This window comes from Amphiura filiformis, chromosome 12 (genome assembly GCF_039555335.1).
Source record: "Amphiura filiformis chromosome 12, Afil_fr2py, whole genome shotgun sequence".
Classification (NCBI taxonomy): Eukaryota; Metazoa; Echinodermata; class Ophiuroidea; order Amphilepidida; family Amphiuridae; genus Amphiura; species Amphiura filiformis.
The window spans coordinates 61101731-61115246 of record NC_092639.1 but is presented as its reverse complement, the minus strand read 5'-3'; the positions used below and the strand labels follow the sequence as shown (position 1 = coordinate 61115246).

The 13516-nt window shown below is 37.2% G+C and overlaps 1 protein-coding gene across 1 annotated transcript in view; it reads left to right on the top strand.

Moving 5' to 3' along the window:
* The window catches only part of LOC140166976 (uncharacterized), a 142275-nt gene that overhangs the window by 56580 nt on the left and 72179 nt on the right, over positions 1–13516 (top strand). The window contains 9 exon segments of the mRNA XM_072190459.1: positions 424–530; positions 1682–1855; positions 2474–2689; positions 5578–5758; positions 6120–6167; positions 8731–8841; positions 9574–9731; positions 10443–10529; positions 13113–13248. Coding sequence (XP_072046560.1) covers positions 424–530; positions 1682–1855; positions 2474–2689; positions 5578–5758; positions 6120–6167; positions 8731–8841; positions 9574–9731; positions 10443–10529; positions 13113–13248 — 1218 coding nt within the window.

Here is a 13516-nt window from a genome sequence, read left to right as displayed (position 1 = left end):
CTGTGGGAGATTAAGGTCATGTCTTCCACAGGAGGGGTGTGGATTTCAACTGCAATAGCCCAGTGTGAGGGAAATGCCAGGAAAATTTACTATTTATACTATTTATTACATCAATTTGGCCGTATATGAGACAAATTTCAGTTTTAAATGAGCATAAGGAAGGTTGCAAACTAGGTAACTAGGCCAGAAGTTTTGATTTATTTTGGTTAGGAAATTGAATCCTGAGAGGACAAGTTGCTCATCATATCTCCTGGCTGGTATGTCTTCATATGCAAGTATTTGCGCAATGACCTTGGCACAAGAATCTAGGGTGAAATCATGAAGCCTAAATTGTTCAACAGCCAATCCATATTGTGACATTCATCCAATTGTGTTTCAATATGTCATTATTTATGTTGTCTTTGTTGATTTCTTGTTTTCCAGTATGCATATTCAGAGTGGAGAAGGGTAAGGGTACCATCCGTAGATTCACGCTAGCTGATAAACCTGGTGTCTACCTTGCTATAGATGGCAACAAGGTTATGGCTATGGTAAGAATGCACTGGTATTGTGACTGTGCTTAGTAATTCCATGTTGACAAAGAAATACACAATGGACACTAGAATATTTTGAACATATTAAACATGATCAGGTCACAGAGATTGGGCGATTCCAGTTGAAATCCACACACCCCCTATGATAACATATACCCTTAATCTTCCACACATGGAGTGTGACTTTCAAACGTGGTTACCTGAATGGCTCACTCCATATGAAATATACACCCCTGTGTAGGAGATTAAGGTTATGTGTTCCATAGGGGTGTTTGGATTTCAACTGGAATAGCCCATTAGATGCAAAGAGTCTGGACTATGTCATGTTTATGTGTCATTCATTAAGGAATACTGTACCACCTGATTATTTTGCCATGCGTATGCAAAATGTTTATATAAAGTGTGATTTCTTGGCATTCTGTATGTAATGCATGCTAAGTGCTACAAACATGTGCAAACCTTTGTTATAATAGAATAATAATAATATTTATTTGAATTAACAAAAATACAAACAAGTAATTCAGGAAAGATTTTAATCTTTCAAGTATATTAAAATATACTTGTAAGTTCAAATACCGAGTGCTTTCCTTTCCTGTATGAAATCTACACCCCCCTATGGGTGAGATTAAGGTCATGTGTTCCATAGGGGTGTATGGATTTCAACTGGAATAGCCCATTAGATGCAAAGAGTCTGGGCTATGTCATGTTTATGTGTCATTCATTAAGGACAGAATACTGTACCACCTGATTATTTTGCCATGCGTATGCAAAAATTTTATATAAAGTGTGATTTCTTGGCATTCTGTATGTAATAATAATACTATTTATTTGAATTAACAAAAATACGAACAATAGAATACAAGTAATTCAGGAAAGATTAATATACTTGTAAGTTCAAATACTGAGTGCTTTCCTTTCCTGTTACATAACATACATCATATATAAAAGTAAACACACAAATAAATGCAAAATTGATTGGACAAAGTCTAAACAAATCAACCAAATGTTCAAACTTAAAGATGCAAATTATCATTCAATTGCTGGTTTTTTTCCAGTAGATTCACTATTTTATCCCCATGTATGACAATCCAGGTGGCTGTTATGCACCACAAAATATTCATAATTTTATTTCTTGTTTCATCAATCAGTCTGAAGCAGGATCCCAGACAGAGTTTAAAATCAAAGTACAACCAGACAGAAGTATAGCCCTGGAATCAGCCAAGTCTGCTAGCCAGATGCTGACGTTTACTAAATCAGGAAAATCAGGAGAAACAAGAGGATCTAAATTAGGACCAACCAAATTGTTTCACTGTTATGTCAAGGTAAGCACTAAGCAAACACTTTTTCAGTGTTCATATGTAAAAACAGATATATCCATTTTTCTCAATTTGAGGTATAGGCAAATATCAATTATAAAGAAATGTGCTACTTTTGATCATAGTTTGAAAAATTTACTTTGGCTTGTTTAAAGGAGAGTGTCCATTTAAAGCTACTGGTAGCATTTCAGGGCAGATGTCGGTGGCCTTACTCAAAAAGTTTGAAAATGGCATTTATTGGCTTTTACATTTGAATTCTTCATGTACAGTATGTAGAGACTGGTAAAATGATATTTTGAAACTTATTTTATTTGTTTCCTTAACAGACAATTATGATTTCATGGTAGCAAGTTCAGGAATTGTGTGATCTAACTTTCTTCACATTTGTTGAAAAAAAATCAGTGCCTGGCAATTTGTTTTGGAACTCAAATTTGTGCAAAACATGAGATGATGAAGCTAGAAACAAATTTCAACAAAACCCTTAAGGTATACACACATATTCAGGCATGCAAGTAGAACTATATATCCATATTCCAACCTTATGTCATTTACCTTCCAATTTCACTCTACCTATTCACCTATTACTTTAACATGAACTCAACTTGTGCATTTTTTCCCCTTCAGGGCGTGGCTCGTGATAAAGGTGAGGCGATGTTCTACACATCAGCCTTGCAGACATTCATGCCAGACACAAATGGCTACTTGGTTGCCATAGGAACGGCATCTGAGGAAGCACAGTGGATAGTTCATAAAGTATCTGAAGGACGGATTCGTATGTTTGAGAGTATAGCTCAGCCAGGATGCTTTCTGAGACTGAAAGATGGAGTCTGTGATATTATGGTAAGTCAGTAAAAATGTGTGATTGTGATGATGTAACCAGAGGCGTGGGTAAGGGGTCTTAAGACATAGTCTCCCTGAGTGCCCTCCCCAATCCCCATGAACTCATTTATACTCTAAACTGGTGAGTCCTTCCCCCCATGAATTCACTTAGGATGTAACAGGTGATTGGATTGTAGGTGCTGATCACTAGGAAAACTATGAATCCTTCACTGTCTATCAACTTGACATGTCATTGATTTATGTCTGTGTATGACAACTGAAAACAGAACGTTTCAAAAGTGACAAAGACAAGAAATAAAGATGCATCCCTTTTGTTTCAAACAAATTACTGAATTTGCTGCATTGGGACAGGAGTACACACTTTGTTTGTTCTTAAATATGATTCAAATTTCACACACATGTTACAAGGTTATCATGGACATAACTGTGCAGAATTAATTCACTGGATTTCTTCTTTTTTTTGAAGGGGAGAAAGCCTAAGAGTTTATGCATATATGTGACATATCACATCAAAACACTTCGTGGCAGAAATGAAAATGGAGAAAAACACTAGGATAAACTGCTGTTTTTTAACTTTAAAATGACACCTTACTTGTTGAAATCAGATACAGTAAAAATGTTTTATGAGGCAAAACAAGCTCAAATCTCTTTTTATTTCTTTATATTTTCTCATCTTTATACCCGCATGCGAAGCATGAACGGGTATATTGCCATTCTATGGTTTCTTCTCCTTCTCCTCCTCTTCCTTCTCCATCAAACACAACATTCTGTCAAGGCTAGCGCTAAAACTACAAGGGCCACAAGGCCCATATGTGGTACACTTATGGGCCCTACCCCGTAGATTTATCCTTTGCCCATCTTGGCCCCAGAGGTCAAAGGTCACGGGCCCCAGGGGCCCAAATGTAAAAATACAAAGCATGCTGTTTCTCATCAAATGAAGCAGCCTTAGGGCCCTGAGTTGGTACACTGATAGCCCCAGGGGTACTCTATATATACAAGTATACATGAGCCCCATATGTCATATATTATGGGCCCCAGGGCCCCAAATGTTAAAATAAGGGGCAACAGATTGACAGAGCTAGCGCTAAAACTACAAGGGCCCCAGAGCCCATATGTGGTACACTTATGCGCCCTACCCCGTAGATTTATCCTTTGCACATCTTGGCCCCAGAGGTCAAAGGTCACAGGCCCCAGGGGCCCAAATGTAAAAATACAAAGCATGCTGTTTCTCATTAAATGAAGCAGCCTCGGGGCCCTGAGTTGGTACACTGATAGATCCAGGGGTACTCTATATAAACAAGTATACATGAGCCCCACATGTCATATATTATGGGCCCCAGGGCCCCAAATGTTAAAATAAGGGACAACAGATTGACAAGGCTAGCTATAAAACTACAAGGCCACTAGAGCTCATATGTGGCACATATATGGGCTCAAAGTTGTAAATTGCCTTTTGCCCATTTTGGCCCCAAATGTTTTCGGCTAGGGGCCCCAGAGGCCCAAATGTTAAAACAAAGGGCGGTCGTTTCTCAGCAAATAAAGGAGCTACAGGGTTTAGATTTGGTACACTAATAGGTCTTCAGCATTATATTGTTATATGTATATATGAACCCCATGTGTCACATAATATGGGCCCCAGGGCCCCAAGCGCTAAAACATAGGGCCGGCCGTAAATCAGTAAATAAAGCAGCTACAATGCCCAGCTTGAGTCTACTGATAGCACTTGAGAATCATACTTTAACATATGTGCGTGAGCCCCATAAGTCCTATATATTAGGCCCTAGGGCCCCAAATGTTAAAACAAAGGGCCGGCCGTTTCTCATCATATAAAGTAGCTTTATGGCTCAGAGTTTGTACACAGATTGCACCTGAGAATTACATTGTTATATGTACATATGAGCCCCATATGTACATATAGGTACAACATAGGGCCGGCCGTTACTCAGTAAATAAAGTAGCTACAGTGGCCAGCTTGAGTCTATACTGATAGCCCTAGAGAATTATACTTCAACATAATTATGTACATGAGCCTCATAAGTCAAATATTATGGGCCCCAGGGCCCCAACTGTTAAAACAAAGGGCGTGCCGTTTCTCATCAAAGAAAGCAGCTTCCGGGCTCAGAATATGTACAGAGATAGCACCTGAGAATTATATTGTTACTAACACCCACACACCCCTCCACCCCACACACGTAGGACTAAACAGACAAATCATATTATATCATAATTGGAAATACCAGCGTGAAGCGTTAAGGCTGTTACAGTTAAATTACATACCCATTGGCTGTTCCATTTAATTTACATACTCCCTCTGAAACGGCCCCCAAAAAGGCTGTTCCGTATAATTTACATACTCCCTCTGAAATGGCTGTTCCATTTATGGCTGTTCCATTTGACATACTCCCTCTGGAATAGTTTCCCCCTAATCATATTGCATATATAGCCTCACTGTGAGTACGAGATACTGACAACAGCAACCTATGGAGAGTAAGAGGCGACTCCCCTGGGAGGGACTTTTTACAATTTCTTTATTTTAAGTGCTACGACAGTGGAACATACATTCAATTAAAGCTTGTGACTGGACTTTCACTTTTTACACATTTTCTGCCCAATTGGGTGACTTTTTACAATTTATTTATTTTAAGTCCTCAGCAAATAAGGACTGTAAGTTTGGGTACACCGATAACATGCGGGTATAGCCGTATTTGTGTACAAATATATAGCCTTCTAGTCTTTCATTGTTATCTGCTAATGAAGCCAGCCGCGAGGTGGTCGGTTTTGATGTGATGGATCACATATTTCTCACTTGGTCATTGTAGCTGTTTAAAATCTTTGCTATATTCTAACCAATATTTCAAATATCCATTTGTATGTTTGTATACTTTCAGGGCTCAGGAAGTGGTAAACCATGTCAGTTCATTGTCAACAAATACCGTGATAAGGGCTTCATCACCTTGCAGTCTGTGGCTAGTCGAGATGTGTGTTTGGGATTCTTACCAGATGGCACCGTGAAGCCTACCGTTGACACAAAAGAAGACAATGTAAGACTGTATCCTGCAATCATCAAATGTAAGTCAACCCTAGATAGCTGAAAACAAGTTAGTGTGTGCATGCATGTTTGGGTAAACATATCTCAAAATAAGGCCAGTCCTCAGTCTCAACAGTAGATGAGGAATCGTTATTTATCTAGAATACAGGTTTGTAGGACCAACAAAGATTTGACCAAAACAGTGATATTGTTGTGGGACCCTTGGAAATTAGCAAGGACACTTGGAATTGCAGAGGCAAGGGTCCAGTGGACCACTTAATTTTTTCCTTATTTCAAGACCAGCTTGCATGAAATAACAATATATACCTTTCATTAATTAATACTATCCCCACTATGTATAGCTAAACTTACATGTTGTTAATTGATTTTTTTGTCCAAAAGTTGGAGAGAAGAAAAGACAAGTAACTCCTCAACCTCCAAAGAAGAAACGTAAGTACAATGTTTGCTTTGCTTGTTTTAATGAATTTTGGTTTTAGAAGTATAGGCCTAATTAATACAGATTATTGATAAACCATCGTTTGCTTAAAGCCATAATGTACGATTTCCGCAAAAATATTTTACCCAAAATGCTGAAATCATATTAGTAAGAAGTGCCGGAAAGGGTTTCTGTCCATTTTAAACCGGAATAACAAGATAAAGTGAAGGAAATCCCACTGGAGATTTTGGCTGTTTAACATGGAGTTTTATGGCAGATTTAAATTCAAGTCATTATTATTATGACTTTATGTCAAAATTGCTCTGTTTACCTACAAACATGTCAAATTTGGTCGATTCCATTTAGGTGTTATTTGGGACATGTGTAAATGTTACAAATATGTGACACGATCAAGGGAAATGAGTCGGATGTCGCTAATATTGATTTTGAGATATTGGCAGAGAAAGTGTTATAATTCTTTTGTTTTATATTGTTTTTAGCTATTGATAAATTGGCATAACTTAGCAAAGAAAAGTCGTATTGACATGGGGTTTTCAGTTTCTGAAAGCTCTAAATGTCCTCTTAAGAAACAAATGTAAAACTCATTTTCGACCAGTGTCGATATGTGACTCATTCCCCTTGATCATGTCACATATGCCAAAAAATCAGGTTTGAAAAAAAAATAGCCAATTTTATATTATAAGATCGTACATTATGGCTTTAAATTGCATTGAACAAATGTTGTATGACTACTATTCTCAACAGATACTTTTATAATTTTTCATTATTTTATATCTAATTATTTGATGACACTTACTCGTATTACCTTAAAGGAGACTCAAAATCAAAGGATAAAGAAGATGTGAAAAAGGCTGATGATAGTAAGCTATGATTGTGTGTCATACTAACCCAAATAGGCAATATTATCTAACCATGATATGTAGATAGATGCTACTGATATTACTGATGCTACTGATTGGTTTTGCGTATGATTTCATTTTGAACTCAAAATTTGTCTATTTTGTGACAAATTTTACTAAGAACAGAAGATTTTTGTTGACTTTGTTTAAACAAACTTGTCCATCTTAAATTGAACATGCCTAGAAAGTAAAATATTGCATATGGAATTTTGTAGTAATTGTGGTCTCAAATTATGACTGAAAAAGTCAAATTCATTCTTTGATAAAAGTTGTGTTGCATTGAATCTTAATAATGAGATTTGTTTGTTGCTATCAACTTACTGCTGGGAATTTGATGAGGATCTCTAAAGACCTTCCAACAATGTGGATCTATTAGGAGCATGTGTGGCCGAGTGGATAAGGCGCTCGACTCATAATCCATATGTTGCGAGTTCAAACCCAACATGTTGTGTCCTTGGGCAAGGCACTTTATCCTCATTGCCTACGGGGTGGGGTATGGTGGGGTTGGATGTTTGTATAGTTGTTTGTTTCGATGTTGCAATATTGGCGCTGATTAAGCTGCTGCCTTCAAAATTGCATTGTTTCTGTTTAGGTGTGTTTGATGTAAATTCTTGCAATTTGACCTTCGGGTCACCATTAGAGTTTGAAGTGAAAAAAAACCTTACTATTTAAAAAACCTTACCTTACTATCAAAACTAATATTTGGTAGCTAGGAGTCTAAGAGGGGAAAGGAGGTGTACTCTAATGGACTATTGCAGTTGAAATCCATACATCCCCTATGGAATAAATGTCCTTAATCTCCCACACAAGGCTTGTAGATTTCAAATGCAGTCACCCATTCAGGCAACCCCATTTGAAATTCACACCCCCTGTATGGAAGATAAAGATTATGTCTTCCATAGGGGTGTGTGGATTTCAACTGGAATAGCTCAATGAAACAAGATTTGACAAAGTTAATTACCCAATTAGCAGCATCTTGCAGCATTCTTTTTCAATAATGCCAATACTAACATGTTTTACCTTGTGCAGATTGCTGTTCCGAAGTTACTAACCATAAACTTATATGATAATGCATGGTGTTTTAATTGATGAAATTGATATTGTTGAAGTTGTGAGTTACACTAACATGATTTCTTAAAACTTTAATAGAGGCTTTTTTCTGTATAGAAATTAAATGAGCTTTTCTTATTTTATAGCAAGGGTATATGTGACATGATCTGGTCCATGGAGGCCAAAGGAGGCATATTTGACAATCCAGTTACTATAATTATTACCTTATATGCACATTAGGCTATCATATACTGAAAACCCAGAAGGTTTAGTAGCAAGCTTGATTCTAAAGTTATGAAGCTTTGTGATTTCTATTTTCTTATATATTTTCTTATTTTCTTACTCCATATTTTTGCCTTCAATTTCAAATTTGGCACCTTTGGCCTCCATGGACCAGATATTTTAAGCCTTTATACTCGCACTGAGTTAAAATTTTACTGGAATTGGCTTTCTGGATTCAACATATTTCCCAGGCCACTTATTCATTGAATGCTCATGAGTCTTTCAAAGATAGTTGAGAATGCCTGACCTAAACCTAACCTATCACTAATGCTAACACACAGCACACTAATATATCTTAAAATCTAACCCTATTTTGTGAGCGTAGGTGCTCTAAAGGCCAAGAGAGCACCCAGAAACAGCAAGGCTTCATCCAAACCTATAATGATGGAAGTAGTTGAGACTGAAACTGAACCTGAGAGTGAAACTGAAGTTGAAGGTATATGGACTAGCATTATAGACAAATTAATCTGTAAAGACACATCTCTGTAAGGCCCCATTAAGTGGAAAGTTTGTTTCAAAGCTTCTCTGATGTTCAAAATTGAATATGAATTAACAGTGATTACGTCATATTGTCATGTGGGATGCATACATGCACATTGGGTTTGCTTTGTAAGATTTTATAGAGTTAAAGTGACTATGCATGAAGATTGAGTTCTTGGATGAGATAAAGCCCTGTAATATTTATTGCACAATGAACTAATTCTCCTAATTGCTTTACTGGCTACCTAACAAACTAACAAGCACACTTATTGTTGTTATTGCAAGTTTGAAGTGATTTTGGAACACCAGCACTCTTTGAAAAGTAATAGATTTTAATTACTGTTAAAATGTTATGGTAGAATGTTACATGTATGTTATGATAGAGAAACTCTTGAAACCTCCACAAATTTGGTTGATTCTCATCATGTTTGAAAATAGTTAAAATGCCAATTCAAATAAAATGTCATATTATTCAAAATTTTGATTTGGCTAAAAAAAAATTTGTTTCAGAAGAGCATGTGCATAGCTTTCAAAATTAACATTTTACCAAGGGTTTTTTATAGTTCGTTCTCTGACAAAAAATTAGGGCAGTGGTCCTTTTTTCATGGTCAAACTTTTTAACCTTAATTAGTGCTCTGAATACATCATTATTTTCTTCATTTAAAAAAAAATTAACTATGAATTTCAGGTATGGATGGTGACTGGAAGGTGCTTGTTAAGACCGGACAAGTTGGCACCAAATCACGAGTAGTCCTAGTGGCGTACGGTGATATGGGTGTGTCTCAACCTTTGACCCTTGGGAAAGGAGGTGATCTATTTAAAGCAGGAGAAGAGAATGAATTCCAGGTAGGTACATCCTGACGGGATGTTGTATGTAATGCTTCACTACACTGTAGTGTTGTGGGGAGCTGGTAACAGATTATCACATTCTAAATACAGACATATTTACCCACCATGTTAATGTGAGAAAAATAAGCAAATAAGTCTTATGTGGCCCTGGTTATTACCATCATGTGCGAAAGGAGGTGTCCGAATCTTAAAGTTCACACCCCTTTAGGATACAGCCTTGTTGCTCATTTGCTTCAGTGACCTTAAGAGATATGCCATTGGGAGTCTAGACCTCCTGGTAGGGCCACCCATGGTGGACAGGTTGACAGGTAGAAGTCGGACTAAGAGTAGTCCACTGGTCCTAAGGGTGTGGCAGTGGGCTAGTAACCCATTCCTGCAAAAACATGAAACAAGAAGCGCTGTCCCCCTTTGCTCGCCTCTGACATAACTGTGCAATATACATCAACTTATTTTCTTTGTTAATTTTAAATATTAGTTCGTATTTTAATGCTGTATATTTAAATATTGTTGCCATGTGTTTATGCTTTTATGTATGCTTTGTAAAGCGCATTGAGATTTGTTTGTAATGCGCTATATAAGACTAAATTATTATTATTATTATTATTATCAATGAAAGCACATAAATATTTTGTGTATTAATTTTGAATTTCAATTTTATCTATCCATTAAGATGATATGCCATTTTTGTTATTGTGTTATGTCCTACAGATCAATGTTGGTGATATTGGCACCATCTATAAGATCCGCATTGGACTGGATTCAACCAGCAAGAAAGCTACATGGAGACTTGATCAGGTGAGTACATTGAGATAATTGTGCCAAGAACAGTATAACCCCATGAGCTCTAAAACCTTTACAGTGCCTGTGATTGGTTAATTACACAATATAATCATCAAAGTACCCAAAAAATTGCCCTCTTTGACTTATTGTTGTGGTTAGTGTTGTGGTTTTACAAGGTGGTTAGGGCTGTAGTGAACAGTGTAGGGTATGAATCCTCTCTGTTAAAGAGATCGTAAATTGATTTTTACATTGCCCTCTATGACTTATTTGATTTGAAATATATAAAAAAAGGGCAGTGATTTATAGTGCGCTACGCACAGGCACAAGGCCTAGACGTTGATCCAAAAGACTGGTGATTGGTTAATTACATGATATAATCATCAAAGTAACCAAAAAAAACAGAGGTTTTAGATTTCTTAGCAATTTTAAGCTTAATCCCCTTCAGCCTTGCAAACTATTCTTACTTATCTCTGATTGGCTCAATACATTATACACCCTTTCTTGTTACCAAATAAAAATATAGCTCTTAGAGGCTGACAATTCTGTTGTTAAACGGAACAACTAACAAGATGTGTGAAGAAAACCTAAACAAATAAACAACATGAAATACAAAAGGAAGGAAAATGGCAACAATAACACAAAACAGTGACCAAAAAAAAAAAGGATTCAACATTGATCGGGAGAGTGGCGAGCTTATTTTCATTACCTTATCAAAGCCGTCGCTAGACTTATGGCCACCATTATAGCTATTATCTGCAAAGAGACACATGTAGCAGCCGACAAATGTACCTTTTGATATACATGAACACAAATATTTTCATCTCAGTCAAGTAGAGGTACCAGGCACAAGTTAGTCTTGGGTATGGCTAACCATATTATGAATCATATTAGAGAGATTGCGATTTTCCAAACGTAGACGTAGGACGTACGTTAACACGTACGTTTTTACGTAGCTATGTATTGCAGTGAGGCCACATACTTTACCAGCGCTCGTGTTGTGGCGCTATGTCCTAATATAGTCAGTCATCTGGTGATTTGTTTTGCATGAAATCAGCCCGGGGTAGTCGGTGGGGTCAGGGATCAATAAAGGGATCCTAAGCCTCTCGTCATACATAAATTCGCCCAGTCTCATTTCCCTAATATTAATTTTTTTTAAATGGAATTTCAGTTCGGCACAGGTGGGCCTCGAACCCACGCCGCTGCTACATAAAGAATACAGAAGTCCAGCGCACTAATCCACTGGACCACATGACAGTTCGGTAGCCATATTGAATTTTAAATAGGCTATAGGCAACTCCAACATTGATCGGGTATAGACCACTTGACATGTGACATCATTGCCCGGCAGTATGCGCGCGAATTATGACAATTTCCATTGTTCTTTGCCCTGCAGTGTGCGTCACGCATCGTAGTTTGCTCAGAACGCGTGCATTTCAAATCGCCCACCATATTTCATATAGTACAAGAAAGCCATTGAACAGTGTAGCGGTTTGTTTGAGCATATCGACAGGCGAGTCCCTCGCCTTTGTTGATAAACAATGATTTCATATTAGCATAATGACAGTGCTCATCAGTTAATAGCCACTTGGTGAATAGATGGGCATTATCAGCTATCAAAGAGATGTTTTATGCAGCTGCCAATCACGATAGAGGCTTGAAAACATTTTGTTATAAACCCAAAAGTGATATAAGGACAAAACTGTGCATGTTGGTACTTGATTGTTTGGATTCTTATATGTTGAAAATCCCTTGTAGTAGTATTTTTTATGTGTAGTGTATATTGTTTATAAATTATACAGGAATTGTGCATATATATTTGAACGTGTTCCTAATGATCCTAAAATATCTGAGCCAAAATTTCCTTGCCCTCCCCCCACCCAACTTTTGACCTGCAAAAAAATGCTTGCTCCCCCCTTTTGACCTGCAACCAATCTTTGCCCCCCCCCACCCCTATAATACTTCACCACCTCGGGGATACACAAAGTTATTGCACCACCCCTCAGCTGTACAAAAAACACATGATATTTTGACTATAACATTCGTAGAGAAACACTCGTTCTCTACGTTTCCTTTACCTAGACTCGAGGTAAAATCAGCCTATTTCCACGCGGAACCATGGTGGAGCGTACGTTTTAATGCTACGTTGAGTCCAAAATGTCAAATCGCAAGGTAATTTTTTATGCGCAAAGTATCACACACATTTCAATAGACAATCTCTGCGTATGAATATTGCGTTTAAATTTAGTCCATTTTTAATAAATCGGTGTACCTTTATTATAATGATTTGCTACAAACAAAAAGAATCATAATAATAATTAGACTTTCCTTCGTATGTTCATTATCTTTGACTGTCTTTAACATATTGTGAAATGGACAAATTTTGTGTATTTTCAACGATGTATCTGCGTCGATTTCGCACGTGTAATATCTTCAAAAATAGCTAAATCACGTGACCTCGCTTCGATACAGGAGAGTGGTTTTGAATAGATCAACGTCGTCCGATGTCTACGTTTGGAAATCGCAATCTCTCTATTTACTTTGGCATAACTGTTAATTTAACTCTTTGTAATACTAATAAATACTTATGTGTTGTTTTAGGTCAAAATGAAAGACATGGTGTCTGGCGAGCTTCTGACATTCAAATTCCGCAACTGTTGGTTGTCTGCAAAGGAAGATGATTGCGATGTATGGAGAGAAATGGCTGCAGTTAGGCCTGGCAAAAAGGGATCACCAGGTAAAAATCTGTCTGTGGGTCTTGCTGTCTGTCTCTATACAGGGTGTATCAAAATGATTGGTACCGGGCTATGTGACATTTTCAAAAATATATCAAAAATATAAAATTGCTAATTAATATAGTTTTTGTACTATAAATAGAAAGGGGCATATGTTAACTTATTGATCTATTAATCTGAAGTTGATAGGTTGATGCATCTGGGAGCTATTGTCATTTAAGCGAAGATCGGCGTAATCATGGTTTGACTTACACAACACAAGATGAATAG